The 14,432-nt window shown below is 55.4% G+C and overlaps 1 protein-coding gene across 2 annotated transcripts; it reads right to left on the bottom strand.

Moving 5' to 3' along the window:
• Positions 1-3,578: 3,578 nt before the first annotated feature.
• SERPINA5 (serpin family A member 5) lies at positions 3,579-13,804 on the bottom strand. Of its 2 annotated transcripts, none has more exons than XM_059373892.1 (5): positions 13,701-13,804; positions 7,369-8,001; positions 5,772-6,042; positions 5,262-5,409; positions 3,579-4,639 (listed from the first exon to the last, which is right to left on the bottom strand). In XM_059373892.1, exons 1-5 carry the CDS (start codon positions 13,795-13,797, stop codon positions 4,451-4,453), a joined length of 1,338 nt encoding a protein of 445 aa, XP_059229875.1. In that variant the 5' UTR covers positions 13,798-13,804; the 3' UTR covers positions 3,579-4,450. The 2 variants fall into 2 exon arrangements, with proteins under 2 accessions (XP_059229875.1, XP_059229876.1); XM_059373893.1 differs by having other exon boundaries at positions 13,711-13,802.
• Between the last annotated feature and the right edge of the window lie 628 nt (positions 13,805-14,432).

The raw sequence follows: 14,432 nt of genomic DNA, 5'->3' as shown, positions 1-14,432 counted from the left end.
TTTTCTCTTCCTTAACATTTTTCTAAAGAAAACAGCTTTTTATTTTATAACAGGTTGTGACAGGCGGAAAGGCAGTAAAAACAGTGCAGGGAGTTCCCCTGACATAAACATCTGAGGTCTCTGCGGCGTATTTATCGAAACGGAGAAGTGGATGTCTGTACGATGCAGACTTACTTGTATTTTTTTTTAAAGATTTTATTTATTTATTTGACAGAGATCACACGTAGGCAGAGAGGCAGGCAGAGAGAGAGGGGGAAAGCAGGCTCCCTGCTGAGCAGAGAGCCCGATGTGGGGCTCAATCCCAGGACCCTAGGATCATGACCTGAGCCAAAGGCAGAGGCTTTAACCCACTGAGCCACCCAGGCACCCCAGACTTACTTGTATTTTAACAGGTTTTCCACTACCGTCCTTCTGCTTTTCCTGGATCCCAACCAGAAAAGCACATTACATTTAATTTCCTCGTCTCATCCATCTCCCTTGGGGGGTGACAGCTCCCCAGGTGTCTGGGGACATCACAGACAGGTGCCTTATGAGCAGCAGAAATGTATTTCGCACGATCCTGGGGCTGGAAGTCCGAGGTCAGGGCCAGTGTGGTAGGTGCAGAGCCCTCTTTGGTCACAGGTTTGTGCCCTGCCACAGGATGGAGCAAGGGAGCTGTCTGCAGTGCCTTTCCCAAGGTCAGGAATCCTACTGATGGGGGCTCCACCCTCATGGCCTACCCACTTCTCAAGGGCCCGCCTCCTCCTCCCTTGGTGCGGTGGGGGGTGGGGGGGGTGATAGGGTTTTGACCACTTAGTTAACGTGATGGGCGCCAGTGTCCTTCCCTCCCTGGGCTCTGTTTAGAGAAGCGAGGTGCCCCGTTGAGCTCATTCGCCACAACTCTTGTCATCAACAGACATGCGTCATACTCTACTTCTCTCTTTTATTCCTTGTTATTTTTTAATTTCACTGTCTCTCCAGGCAAGATAGTAGCTTCACCAGGGTAAGGATTTGGGGGATTTCCTTCCTTTATCTCCAGCACCTGGGACAGTTCCAGACAGAGTGGGCGGTGCATTACCTCCACAGACAAAAGGCATTGCCCTCACGGCAGATTGGACTCCAGGTTTATCTGTTCCCTTAGCTGGTTGTGACCAGAGCCTGTGTCTGCCAGGCCACCATTTAAGCCATGTATGAATTCCAGGCCCCTGTCCAGGCTCTTGGATGAATTTCCAGCCCCCAAATAATGGTTCTTGGCCAAAAGAATGTAAATAAGCAAGAGCGGGCAGGGCGTACTCGCTGGGATGTGAAATGTTTCCTCTTGGGAGTCCGGGGTCATTTTCCTGGCCCAGGTCTCCGCAGAAGAGGCAGGGGGCAGGAGTCCTCTGCCCTAGCGTTGTCCTCTGAGCTCTGGAGGCGGTGGGTTTGCTAGGGGAGGTCCTGAGAGTCCATGTGGTCAGAGAGGGAAATGATAGTGGGTTCCCAAGAACAAACTGGGGGTTGGCAACAGCAGCAGGAACCCGAAGGGAAGTGGCTCCTTTGGGCTAAGTTGTGTCCCCCACCCCATCCGTCTGTTGAAGCCCTAACCCCCAGCACCTTAGAATGACACTGTATTTGGAGACAGAGCCTTTAAAGAGGTGATTCAGTTAAAATAAGGTCGGTAAGGTGGGCTCTGGTCTAGTCAGACCAGGGGAGTCTGGGAGACCGGAGAGGAGGTTAGCACCCCGAGAGACGGCCATGTGAGGGCAGAAAGAGAGGAGACCATCCGGGAGCCCCGCCAAGGAGAGGGCCTCTGGACCACCCAACCCCGCAGACGCCTGGGTCTCGGACTCCAGCCTCCGGGACTGTGACATCACACAGTTTCTGCTGTTAAGCTGCCCTGTTACTGGATAGGATGGACAAGGTCAAGGGGAGAAACGGCCAGTGGGGCGCTGGGGGAGCAGGGGCACGCGGTGCGAGCGAGCACCCCTCCAGGCCTGAGTGGAGGTGTCCGCTCGCCTGCCAATGGGAGAGTGAGGCACACACTCAGGGGCGCTCAGGGTGTGATGCGGACCACCAAACCACCCTAATATGGGGAGGAAAGAGAACAGAAATGCCAGCCTCGTGTTCAGGGTCCCTGTCCCAGACGGCAACGCAGGCACCTCCTCCCCTTTGCTCCCCTTCACAGCCCCTATCCTGGCCCAGAATAAGGTCTCCATGGTTCCCGCACACACCAGCTCACTCAACACCATTCTCCAGCCCTTCCCTCTGCTGGGGTCCCTTCCCTGTTCCCAAACCTGCTGTCTGTGGAAGGCTTAATTACTCCTTAGACCAGCCGGGTACCATCTTTACCAAGAAAGCTTCCCTGATCTCTCTCTCTCTCTCTCTCCCAGGGGCTATATCATTTGGTTCATCCCAGGATTGTGTGACAATTGAGTTACGTGGCCTCCAATGACACCCCGCAAGAAGCTTCCATGTGTGACATGAGGTGTCATGGAGCCCAGCCTGCCCTCACACCTAGTAGCTGTTTTGTGGCCACGTGACCATGTGACCATGTACCCAGTGACCTTCAGACAATGCTGGACCTTGTTCTGACACACAGTACACCGACTGGACCTCCCCCTGACCTTGGGCTGGCTGAGCAAACAGTAAGAGAAAGATCTAGGCATTTCGCAAAGGAAAGGCACACAGGAGCCCGATCTGACCCCACGAGGAGGCCCAATCCTGGAATGCTGACCTGAGCAGAAATCACAGACGCAGACAAGCTGTCCAGTTCCAGTCACGGCCATCCACCTGGCTGTACGTCAACACAGGCACCACCCGGGTCCCAGAGCCTGAGCCTCTCCCTGACCTCAGCCTCTGGGTAGGCACTTATGTCCCCTCCATGAGACAGGTACACTGATAGACTGTGCTGAGGGATTCTGGAGATGACAGATGCCAAGTGTCCCCAGAGGGCTGGCCCTAAGTGGGTACTCAGTACTTCGTGGTGTGGCCAAAGCTTGGGGTTCTGACATCGTTTGGTCTAGGGGTTATTCTTGGGCAACACAGTGCATACTCTGGGATCAGAGTGGTAGAGGCAGCCTCATGGGGGTGGGGGGCAAGCTGAGGGGCAAGCACTCAGATTTAAGGAGGTAGCTAATTAGGGGACAATGTGAGTGAAGGGCTCATTCACTCCATCATTGATTCTTTAAAGTGTTTGATCCCATTCATTTGGAAGACGACGACCTGTCTGTAGAGGCTTTCATAAAAGAAGAGAGAGGATAAGCTTACCTGCATCCCATGGGGGCAGATGGCTGAGAGGTCCCTGACCCAGGCTTCTGGGACATAGTCATGTCTTCCCTACAGCAGAGCACAGGGTTGAAAATATGCTTCTGGCGGGGGCGCACACTCCCAGGGTCCAATCCTGCCTCCACCCCTTAGAAGCCACATGACTGGGTTAACAGCCCACTCTCTGCAAGCCTTGCCTTCTCCATCTGTAAAATGGGGAGAACTGTGGTACCGGCCTCAGGGCAGAAAAGTGCAGCCATCCAGCTAAAGATCCTAGCACCAAGCCTGGCACATGGAAAGCTATTGATGTCGCCTTTCCCAATGTTATTTCTGTAAGTAAGGACAATGACACCCAGTGTTTGCAACATGCTGTATTGTTATTGTGGACACTAAAATTCACAGTTAGTCATCAACGTCTTCAGTAGATATGGTAGTATTTGCAACGGGCCTCTGGGCTCCCCCTCCAGCCAAGGCCAGGAGGTTGTTACTGAAACCACACGATGGCTCAATGCTGCGATGGACCATTTCCACGCTGCTGTCCAATTGCTTTTCTTCAAGGACAAGTAGCGCTGGAATATCTTAAAATCTACCATGACTGGCAGGGAACACCCAGCTTTCTACATAACGTCAAGGAGCCTTCAGCCCTTCACCTGATCCTTCATGGTATGCATGGGGGAAACAGAGGTCCAGAGAGGGGCAGAATTATCCCAATGTCCCCTAGCTGGTTAGCTGGGACAGAAGCCCCATTCCAGACTCTCATTTCAGTGTTCTCTCCACACCATGATGAACTGATGGTTGGCATGGTTGGCAAGATGAGGGCTCAGCTTAGAAATACATTTCTTGGTAGAAATATCTACCAGAACAAGCCTCCTACAGAGCTCAGTGTCACTGGGCTGGAAGTCAGGGGCCTGGATTCTGGGCTTCTCTCTACCACCAACATGCTGTGTGACCTTGGGCAAGTCAACCAACCTCTCTGGGCCTCAGTGCTAGACTCCACCGAGGAAGGGTAAAGGCAAGACCAAATGCTCCTAAAGGATCTTTAAGGTGCCCACGTTGTGCAGTTGTGTGAGAAGAAGCAACCATTAGTGTATCAATACTATGACTATTATTACTTGTAAAAGCCTCATTAGTCCAGGAAACCTGTGTCAATCACCAGCTCCCAGCAGACAGATGCCACGATGTGCCTTCAATTTCCACCACCTGTGACCTTCCAGGAGACACACCCACCTCAGGGGTGGGTCACTTTGCCAACAAAGAGGATATTCGTGGAGTTCTCCACAATGACCATCAAAAAGGGCCTGTTGAATATGAGCCTTTGGGAGCTCATCGGAGCTGACTTGAACATGAAGATGGTCTCTGTGGCTGCAGCCGCTTTGGTCCCCGACTCGTCCACCTCCACCATGGCCTTGTGCACCATCTGCAGAGGAGACATCAGGAGTCACTGAGCCACCAGGGGCTGGAAGATGTCATCCCAGGAGACAGCAGAACTTCTGCCTGTGACATCCCTGTCCAAGTCTCCGGGACACCAAGCAGGTAGCTAATGACACAGCTGTGTGGCTACCGTGCATCGGGATCTGTGCCAGGGGGTGACTGACTGCGCCTGTGCTGTCCATTGAACTGTCACAGCATCCCACAGCAAGGCTGCAACCCTCCAATTTTATAGAGAGGAAGGTGGCACAGAGAGGCCAAGTAATTGTTGGAGGACACACCCAGTGAGTGAAGGAGCTAGCACTTAATTCTTAGTTTTGATTGCTGAATGAGAGCTCCTCCTGAGACACGGAGCTGCATATGGTTTCCCATGGCGCATAGGATAAGACACAGTGTGAGATTTTTTGCTTCTTAAGGGAAAAGAGGAGAGTGAGAGAGACGGGAAGAGAATATAGAATGTGGAACGGAACGGAACGGAATGGAATGGAATGAAGGAACAGAGTGGAGTGGGGTAGAATAGAATAGAACAGCATGGCATAGCATAGCATAGCAGAATAGTAGAAAAGAACAGATATCTCTGAAAGCAGGAGCTCAGGAGCTCCCGAGCTCACCTCAGAGACCTGGATGCTGGAGTGGTTGGTGATGCCAGTCAAGTCAGCATGGCTGGTGAAGACGTCATTGATGCCCAGCCTGGGGAGGACCTTCTCCAGCCGGTAGGAGCCCTCGATGGAGAACTTGGGAAGGTAGAGCTCAAGCTGCCTGGAAAGAGGACAAGAACATTCTGAGACTCTTCCCAGAGTGTTGGCTCCCCAAGCTCGTATCCCCGCTCTCTCCCCTCGGCTTTGTGAGCATCCTCCAGCCCCTCATCTAGAGCCCAGCCCACTCTGGTCTTGGACCTGGGCTGTCCCAGAGGTCCCTGCCTATGCTCATGGCTCCAGCAGGAAAGTGGGTGGGCGTCCAGCCATGCTCCCTCAGACTGGGCCAGGGCCTGGGGGCCAGAACCTCATGTGACAGCTCCAGGCTTGGGGGCTGCTCCTGAGCTGGGTGAGACCTTCCCACCATAGCTCTGTCTCCCCAGAGGTGAGCAGGGCCAGACTGGTCCCATGTCACCTGCAGAGTACCTCTTTGTGAACATCCTGAGCCACTTCCTCAGTGTTTTCTCATTCAGCCTGTTCTCCAGCTGTTCCATCCTGCCCTCGCTGGGGAGGATGAAGAAAGCGGTGGCATTCCCTTGGTAGGGGACACCCACCACCTTGCAGGAGAGGTTTCGGTCCAGGAAGTAGTAATAATGGTCTTCGCCTTTCATCATGGGCACCCGCACCACGGTCTCCGAGGTCACATGGAAGTCCTGCTTTCGGGTGTTTTTGTGGTCAAAACTTGTCCTCCACTTAGCTAAATATCAAAATGGGAAACACATTAGAAATTCTTAGCTGCAAACGAACAGTGTCAAGACAGTAAACCCATCAAGCAGAGCTTGTCCTCCCCAGCACAGTCTCCTCGGGGGCAGGGACGGCGGAACTCCTGGAATAGGAAGGCGAGTCTTTTTATAACTTTGGGGATGTGCCCGGACTTCCTGTGGGCCTTTTCCTCTGACGTGGGCCAAGCCAGGAGGATGCTTTTCATGTCTTTGGAGGCCCTCAACCGCTTAATGGAGTTTGATTCTCTACTGTTTACTCAAGGTCAGACACCCTCAGGAAAAGGGTCAACAATACAGATGACGGACAAATCGACACTACACCTGGGGGAGTTATTCTGTTTTTCACTCTTTTCCCACTTTTGGATTTTGATCTATGTTTGGGAGAGAGGTATGTAAGGTTCCTGGACACACCGAATTCTTGTTACGGAGAAGCCCTCTGTTTGCCTTGCTGCTCCGTCTGATTCCTGCTGCGTCTCTACCATCAGCGAGATACAAGTAGTTCTTTCCATCTAATTAGTAGTCATCAGATTTGGAACCTACCCCAGGGCCCCTCGTAGCCTATGTCACAGTTGTCCCCTGCAGCCTGGTGTCCTAGAGAGAGCCCTGCCCTGGGGGATTCCAAGCTGGGTGTTTGCTCCCTTCTGTGCTCCTAGGAAGGGGGAGGAGTTAACCAGCCAACTCTCTTCCTCTTTCCTCCTTCCTTCCTCTCCCTGCCTTTACCCACTCCTGCCTTCCCACCCTTGGCCAGACCCCACACGGGCACCGAGAGGCTCAGCATCTAGAAGGATAAGCAGACATGAGAGCCAAGGTGAGTAGGGGTAACCACACGAAACGTCAAGGGAACGAAGATGGAGAGATCATCTGTCATGAGAGAGAGGGGGAGGACTCTCCGGAGGGGACAGGGGCCTGTCAAGGCGTTTCTCGCTGAGGGAACAGCCCCTAGGAGGGCACGGGAGCAAGGATGTGGGGGTAAGGGAAGGCCCTCCAAGGTCTCTCTTAGACCCGCAATCCTGCCCTGAGTGGCCATGGCGGTCTCGTGCTTTAGATCCAGCGTGGAAGCTGTGACTCCAGGGCCCATGGAGAGGACCCAGCTCTTCCCCGGCGGGGGAGACAGCAACCAGGGGTCACTGACCTCCCCTTACACCCTCAGAAGATGCCTGCTTACCCTCGGCTGCTTGTTGGCCTCACTCTGTCAACAGGCCCCAGAAGGGACTAAATCCACTTCCACTCCTTGATGCGTGTGGGGATCGGGTGCTCTTTTGACAAAAGCAGCAGGAAGGGCTGGTGTGCAAGGGTCTTACCTTTAAAGAAGATGTAATTCACCATAATCATGACCTCCGTGCTATCCAGGTCCTTCGCCAAGTCTGCAATCTTGCCTTGAGTTTGCTTTGCCACATAATCATTGATCTGCTTCTGGGCCCCTGCGGGGTCCCCAAAGTCAGTGGGGAAGGTGTCCGCCAGGTACAACGTCTTCATGGCACTCAGAAAGGTGTCCTGGAGGTGCACCTCGGGGCTGATGAACAGGGCGTTGCCGAGGCTCAGCTGGACGTCCTCCCTGGGCTGGGCAAACTCCCACAGCAGCCGGTGGAAGGTGTTGTGGAGCTCCTCCTCCGAGCCCTCCTGGGGATGGACGCCCAGGCCTTCCAGGATCTGCTCCTTCGTATGGGATCGTGCCCCCAGGGACAGCATGGCCAGGGTGGTGGAGATACTCAGAGGGGAGAAGAAGATGTTCTGGTCAGGGGCAGCCGTAGCCAAGGCCCTGTAGAGGTCAAAGGCAAAGTCCCTGCTGGCGGGGGCCGCGGTGCTGAGCACGGGTAGCTCCTTGGCTCTCTTCTTCGTCTCCCGCGAGCGGGGGTGGAGCAGGCTGGCACCCGAAGGGGTGAAGAGCATCAGGCACAGGAGGAGGCAGAACTGCATCGTGGCCGCTCCTCGTTCTGAAAGGCAGGTGGGAAGGGGTCCTCTGGAAGGATGAACTGCTGGGGGGAAGTGCGTCAGGCGCAGGCCCCAGAGAGGTGACCCCCTGAGTGGCGGAACCTAAGGGAGATGACGAGCCTGTGCGGTGGGGAGAGAGGTTTCGAGCAGGGCATGGAGGCTGGAGGACTGAGACTGGGGGGACTTGGGCATCTAAGGGTCGGAAAGGGAGGAGAAGGCAGAGCGTGCAGACCTGAGGTGGGGGCTGGCCCCCCAGGGACAAGAATCCTCTCATCCATATCAGTGCACATGCTATGGGGTAGGGGAGGGCAGGGCTCTCCCTCCTTTTGCCTGATCAGCATCTCTGAGGTCCCCAGGGAATGAGAAGCCTGCCTCCCAAGTGGCCTCTGACTGTCACTTCACCCCTGGGGAAAGAGTGTGCAAGGCCTGGTGGCCCTTTTATGAACTCAGACCAACGACCCACCCCACGGGCCCCTCAGACTGCTGGTCTACCCTTGTTCACTCAGCAAATACATACCACGCATCTCCCTCGTGGCACGCAGGGTGCCAAGCTCCAGAGACTCGTTGGTGAACAGGCAGATGCCAGCTGGTTCTTTCTTCCTCTCCCCTGGGGGGCTGTGCTAGGACCCCAGGGCCATCCTCAAGCCTCATCAGAGGTGCACGCCTCCCCCGCAACCCCGGGAGGAGATTCTGTCCTCTTCATGTAAACACTCCAACTTCCCTCCTATTCTATGAGGGCTGAATTGCGTCCCCCAGACTCCTGTGTGGAGGTCTCAACCCCTAGCCCCTCAGAATGTGACTATATTTGGAGACAAGGTCTTTAAAAAAGTCATGAAGTCAAAATGAGGTCTTTCTGGGGGGCCTTGATCCAATCTGGCCAGTGTCCTTGTGAGAAGAGATTAGGACCCAGACACACACACAGACGGGCGGCCATGTGGGGACCCGGGGAGGACACCAGCATCTGGGCGTCGAGGAAACAGCTTTGCCAAAACCTTGAGCCGAGACCAACTTTCTACTCTGTGATGCTTTGTCACGGAGGCCTGAGCCAACACGCCTCCTCTTCCTTCCGTCTCCCAGATGAGCGGGCCAACTAGGTAAGCCCTGGGGGGTCTTCGACCCCTCTTTTCCTTCTTTCTTCCCGCCCACATTCCTAGACCCCTCCTCTCCAACCAGAATCCTTCCTGTGCCCAGGCCTGCCAAAGTCCCCTGTGCGCCTGGTCCCCTGTGATCAGCCCAGACTCTGCAGCCCAGCCTCCTGGGTTCAAAGCTCGGCCCTGCTACTTCCTACTAGTGCGGTTTGGGGCAAGTCAGTCAGGCCCCATGCCCTGTCCCCCACCTGTCTGTACAATGGAGGTGATGCTGTACCTGGGCCAGAGCGTAGCTGGGAGCTTTAAAGCTCCCTTAAGGGGTCAGTATAGGGCAAGCGTTGTGGTTGGGCCTGGCGCAGATCTGGTGCACAGGTCGGTCAGCCATGGCTGTTGCAGTTTCAGGGTCAAAGCCCCACCGAGATCCCCCAGTTCCTCAGCTATGCTTGGGGTACACGCTCTCACCGCACCCTTGCTCTTGTGGGGGAGCTGGCAGCCTGTCTGCTGAGGAAAGCTCTCGGTGGTGAGAACTTCTCCGGGGCTGGGTCTTCTTCTCCCATGGACACCATGTCATCAGGTCCCTGGCCTCAGGGTCCTCCCAGAGTCACATGACCCCCCAAACCCTAGCGCCAAAGGGCCCCAAATAGCTGCATTGGACATTGCATGCAAAGTGGCCCACTGTAGGGGGTGGGGGAATGCCAGTGACCCTGGGGGGTCAGGCAGACCTGGGCTGCAGTCCTGTCTTTGAGCAAAATCGAATGACCTGAGCAGGCCACACCCACCCACCCTGGCCTCCACGTTGCACCTGAGCTCACAAAGGAGGCTCATCTAGAATGTTCTGTCTGCAGACACTCCAGACCCCTCAGAGCCCCAACAGCAGCCTCCACAGTTACGGAGGTTCCTCGTACCCGCCTCCGTGGACCTCACACCCACCGGCAGAGGCGGGTTCTGCTACTGGCACTGTTCTACGGGCGTCCTCTGAAGCTCAGAGGCCGAGCCACTGGCTGGTGGGGGCCCAGCTTGGGCTTGGACCCAGCTTTGACACTGTGATAATGTGATGTGCCCTAAACCCCTGTGCCCTGTGGCTTCCCTGGATGCCTGGCCCTCCTTCCGTGCGACAGCCCCCGTCTTGTTGTTCCCCACCCTGGCAGCCAGCACCGTAGCTGCGAATCTGCAGATGATTCAGCAACAGGGTCCCGGCTTCCCAGGCTGACACCCCCTTTCTGTGGGCACCCTGAGAGTGCAGGTGGTTTAATCTCTGTGTCCTTTGAACTTGTTAATTTTACAGCACAGTATGGTCCCTCCTGCAACGTGGCGGGCATCAGGGCAGTGGGATGGAGCTGAGCAAACATTCAGCTCCACCCCCCCCACCCCCGCCACCCCCCCGCCCTCGCTATCACAGATTAACACCCAGCTGATAATTACTTCAAAGGAAATGCTTTCCAGGAAGAGTTGCAGACACAAGGGAGTGTCCTGCTTGGATGGAACCCAGGGCTCAGGCAGGAGAGAAAGTTCTGGCTGTCTGTCCTTGCCGATGCCCGGTGGCCTTGGGCCAGTCCCTGTCCCTCTACAGGCCTCACTGTGTTCATAATCAACTCAAGGTCTGTCATGTGCTGTGGCCAGTAACCTTTCTCTCCACGAGTTCCCCCACCCCGTACCCCGCCAAACAGCAGAGGTCCGATGGGCCGCAGCCGCTTTCCTAGCATCTGCTGAGTGGACAGCTGAGTCTCTGTGGAGGGGACCCCAGCTTCATCCACTCTCCCCTGGGCTGCAGGCTTGGGACCTAGAACTCTCACTCCTTTGGGGCCCACCTTATCTCTTATGAAAGCCAGACACTCTACAGACATTACAACATTGAACCATCCACGAGAGTCCGCATCATGAAGACTGTTTCACAGATGGGTAAACTGAGGGTGAACAGAACAGCACCGCTTGTCCCAGCTAATGTGTGATGGAAGCAGGATTGAAATCCAGATTCCTGGGACTGGTGTACACACTGCCTCTTGTCTTCCTTTCATGGTTCTGAGACATGATACCTTGTTCCTCCTCTCCTGTAGCTCCTGGGGAGGATCCCTGGGTGTCACTCAAACTGTTCACCTGTATGAGCTCATTTTCCCTCCTCCACAGCAACTCGGAGTTGGTATTGTCACCATGGTACAGAGGAGGAAACAGAGGGTCAGAGAGATCTCTTCTGAGAAAATGGGGCCTCAGGGAGCTCGGTTCAGGTTTCCCAGGCTCCCAGCCTGTGCCATCACACCCCTGGTTTCTGGGGGAAATATGCAGCTTTGACAGAGTTTTGTGCCACTTTGAAGCTAGGGCGAGTCTGCTCCAGGCCCTGGGAGCCTGGCCCTTGGGAGACTGGCTCTCAGGCAGGAGATCGGAGCCTGGACCAACTGACTCTCTAGACCCCTGATTCCAGCGTTTCTGCAGATGGGCCCAAGGTCCAAGGGAGGAGAGCAGATCATTCAGGTTTCTCTGGCATCAGGCCAAGGTGATGTGAGCCAGCTGGTGTAGGCGGGTGCGGGCAGGCGCTGGGGCAATCCTCCCACGGATCCCCACTACCCATGGACTCAGAATCTGCTTCATTTATTCCAAATGTTGGGCAACAAAGTTCTACCGGGTCAACTTTGGACTCAGCTGGGCGAGGTGGGTGGTGGAGGTCTGTCCACTGATTGCAAAAGGAGATGTGAGCCTTGGGACACAGGCAGAGAGGGAAAAACAAAATCCCAGTTTCCTCAATCCTAAAGATCTGGGAGAGCTTCCTGGCAGCAGTGACTAAGGGGACTTCCTTAGCCTTCCTCCCCACCTCCAGACCATCCGCGAGGTTTGTGGGTTTCTAGCTCCAGAGCGGCTCTGACATCTGCCAGCCCCTCCCCTTTTCAGCTGCCATGTCCTCCAGAGGTCCTGTCACCTTCCACCCACCCACTCCCCTTCTCCTCCTGTCCCCAGAGCCATTCTGAAGACATCTCCCTCGGTCACCCACCCCGGGTCACAGCGCCCCACCACCTAAGAAGGTCATTGCCGCCTCCAAGGTGTTGGGGAGCAGCACCAGCTTCTCGCTGGCCCTCGGGCCCCTGCTTGAGTCCCACTGCTGGTGATCCCTTGCCTGCAGCTGGCCCCTCCCTCTGTGTTGTCGTGCTCTGTAACGGCCCCTTGATTGTCTCGCTGCTCTGCGATGTAAGCGCGAGCCCACACGGGTTTGCTGGGGCCTTCCAGCATTCCGGCCTCTCTCCCCGACAAAAGCATGTGCTCCCAACAGAGAGGACCGGCACCAACCCTGCTCTCCCTGTGAGATTTGCAGTCAAGGGCTGGAGATTTTTGCAGTCAAATCCTCTACCACTGAGCTATACTCCCTCAGACCCCTTTTTGGAAGGCAAGCAGGCAGGCAGGCAGGCATGCCTTCTCTGTGGCTCAGGGGTTTTAGATCCCATGCTGGACATGGAGCCAGGCTGGGCTCCCAGGACTTGCCAGCTCCTGTCCTGCTGCCTGGCTCCCCTTTCCCGTTTCTTTCTTAAAAACTATTTTATTGAGGTCTGACTGACATACCAAAAGCCAGACATCATTCCCGTGTACAACCGCGAAACCACCACCACCAACAACACATCCCTCACCTCCCGGCCCCCCTGCCCTCCGCCCTATTCTTCACACGGCAGCTTCTTGATCCGGGACCAAGGATGTTGGCCAGGGGAGAACTCCCCCTTCTATTGTTGTATTTTTTGCCAAGGGCCCCAGCCTTAGGAAAACTGAACAATACACTTATTTTATGTCGACATTTTGCTTATTTGACAAAATGCCTGGGCCGCCTGGGTGGTTCAGTTGGTTTAAGCGTCTGCCTTCAGCTCAGGTCAAGATGGCAGGGGATAGAGCCCCACATCGGGCTCCCTGCTCAGAATGGAGCTTGCTTCTCCCTCCTCTCTCTGCCCGTCCCCGCTGCTAGTGCACACACACACTCTCTCTCATTAAATAAGTCAAAGCTTTAAAAACAAAACAAATAAACAAAACCCAAATCGCCAAACAGCGTCTGGAGCTCTAGCAGCCAGCCTCCAGGCCAGGCAGCCCTCACTCAGGGAAAGGTATTCCATACCTTCTCCTGATTTCTCAAGGTCCAAGATGGCAGGCACAGAAAACAATACAGAAGCGCTCTGGGTTACGGAGCCCGGCCTTGGGGACCAGATGCTTCGTCCCCACAATCTTACTTTGGGGTTTCTCCGCCTCCTCCCTGATCTATGTCGCAGGAACTGTCTCGTGCCTTGTCGGGGGTCTACTCAGCTGCCAGCGCAGCCCTGTCTCCAGCTGCACCAACTACAAATGTCTCCAGATGTGCCCCGGGGATAAAGTCCCTCCTGGGTGACAGCTGCCATGCATCTTGCCTGTAAGGACACTGAGGTGCAGCCATGCGGAGGGTCATGCCCAAGTTCACACAGCCAGGGGTGGGGTCGGGAGGACCCTGCTGCTTCCAAAGCCCTGGCTCCTTCCCCATCACCGCAGAGAGTTTTCCTGGTCGCTCTGGGACAACACCAGAGCTTTGAAGCCCCCCAGATCGCATAACCCGAGTCCTGTCTTCACCGTTCCCCACATACCCTTAAGCCCATGGACCCCCTGCCCATCTTTAGTACCTGTACTTACTCTGTCCCACAGCCAAGTGTGCACGCAGTGGAGGTCACAGTCCCTCGTGCTCAGTGAGAAGCCGAGTGTTGGAACTGGAACGAGCATTTGCCACTGACCTTGGTTGGGACCTGACTCCACCCCCCTTGGCCCTGCCCTGTCCTATCCCGCAGGCCTCTAGCCAACCCATGGGCTGCCGGCATAGCCACCAGAGCTCTGACCAGGCTACCAGCTCACTGCCCTGCCGCCACCAGCCCAACACAGACCCCTGTTTGCTTGCAATGACACCGGTCCCCCAGCTTGGGCACCGGCTGCTGGCATTCCAGACACAGAAAAAGGGATATTCTCTGGTCAGCTTCCCCTTCTCCAGGCTGATTCCATATCTCCTGCAGCCACTCGGCTGTACATCTGGGCGAGTGCGGTGTGAGCCCACGATCTCCGCAGCCCTGTGTGCTTGCTGGATTCATTTACCAGTGAGAGTCTGGTGGAAACTAGAGGGACTGCATGTCACCACAGCTGGATGAAGGGACCATTGTTTCCAGTCCCTTGGCTGTACGCATAACTTAACTGAGGCTCAGAAAGATGGAGGGACTTTTCAGAGTCATGCAGCAAACTAGGGACAATGTGGGGCCAAGTGCCCAGATCACCAACTTCAAGGTCAGGGCTCTCTACCTGCATCTAGGATTTTGGTAGGCTCATCTGGACTCCCCTTTCCAACCTTGAAACAGGGGCTCTGGCACTCA

The sequence above is a fragment of the Mustela nigripes genome, chromosome 13 (assembly GCF_022355385.1).
Source record: "Mustela nigripes isolate SB6536 chromosome 13, MUSNIG.SB6536, whole genome shotgun sequence".
Lineage (NCBI taxonomy): Eukaryota > Metazoa > Chordata > Mammalia > Carnivora > Mustelidae > Mustela > Mustela nigripes.
The sequence above is the reverse complement of the archived record's forward strand: the minus strand, read 5'-3'. Positions and strand labels throughout refer to the sequence as shown.

Bases quoted from the DNA above. Each gene is read 5' to 3' on its own strand.
- SERPINA5 (XM_059373892.1), bottom strand. From the start codon at position 13,797: ATGCTCGTTCCAGTTCCAACACTCGGCTTCTCACTGAGCACGAGGGAC. The intron at 8,002-13,700 runs GTACTAAAGATG...CCTGCCTTTCAG, and splicing joins GTGGGACAGAGTAAGTACAG to AACGAGGAGCGGCCACGATG. The intron at 5,410-5,771 runs GTACTCTGCAGG...TCCTCTTTCCAG, and splicing joins CTCAGGATGTTCACAAAGAG to GCAGCTTGAGCTCTACCTTC.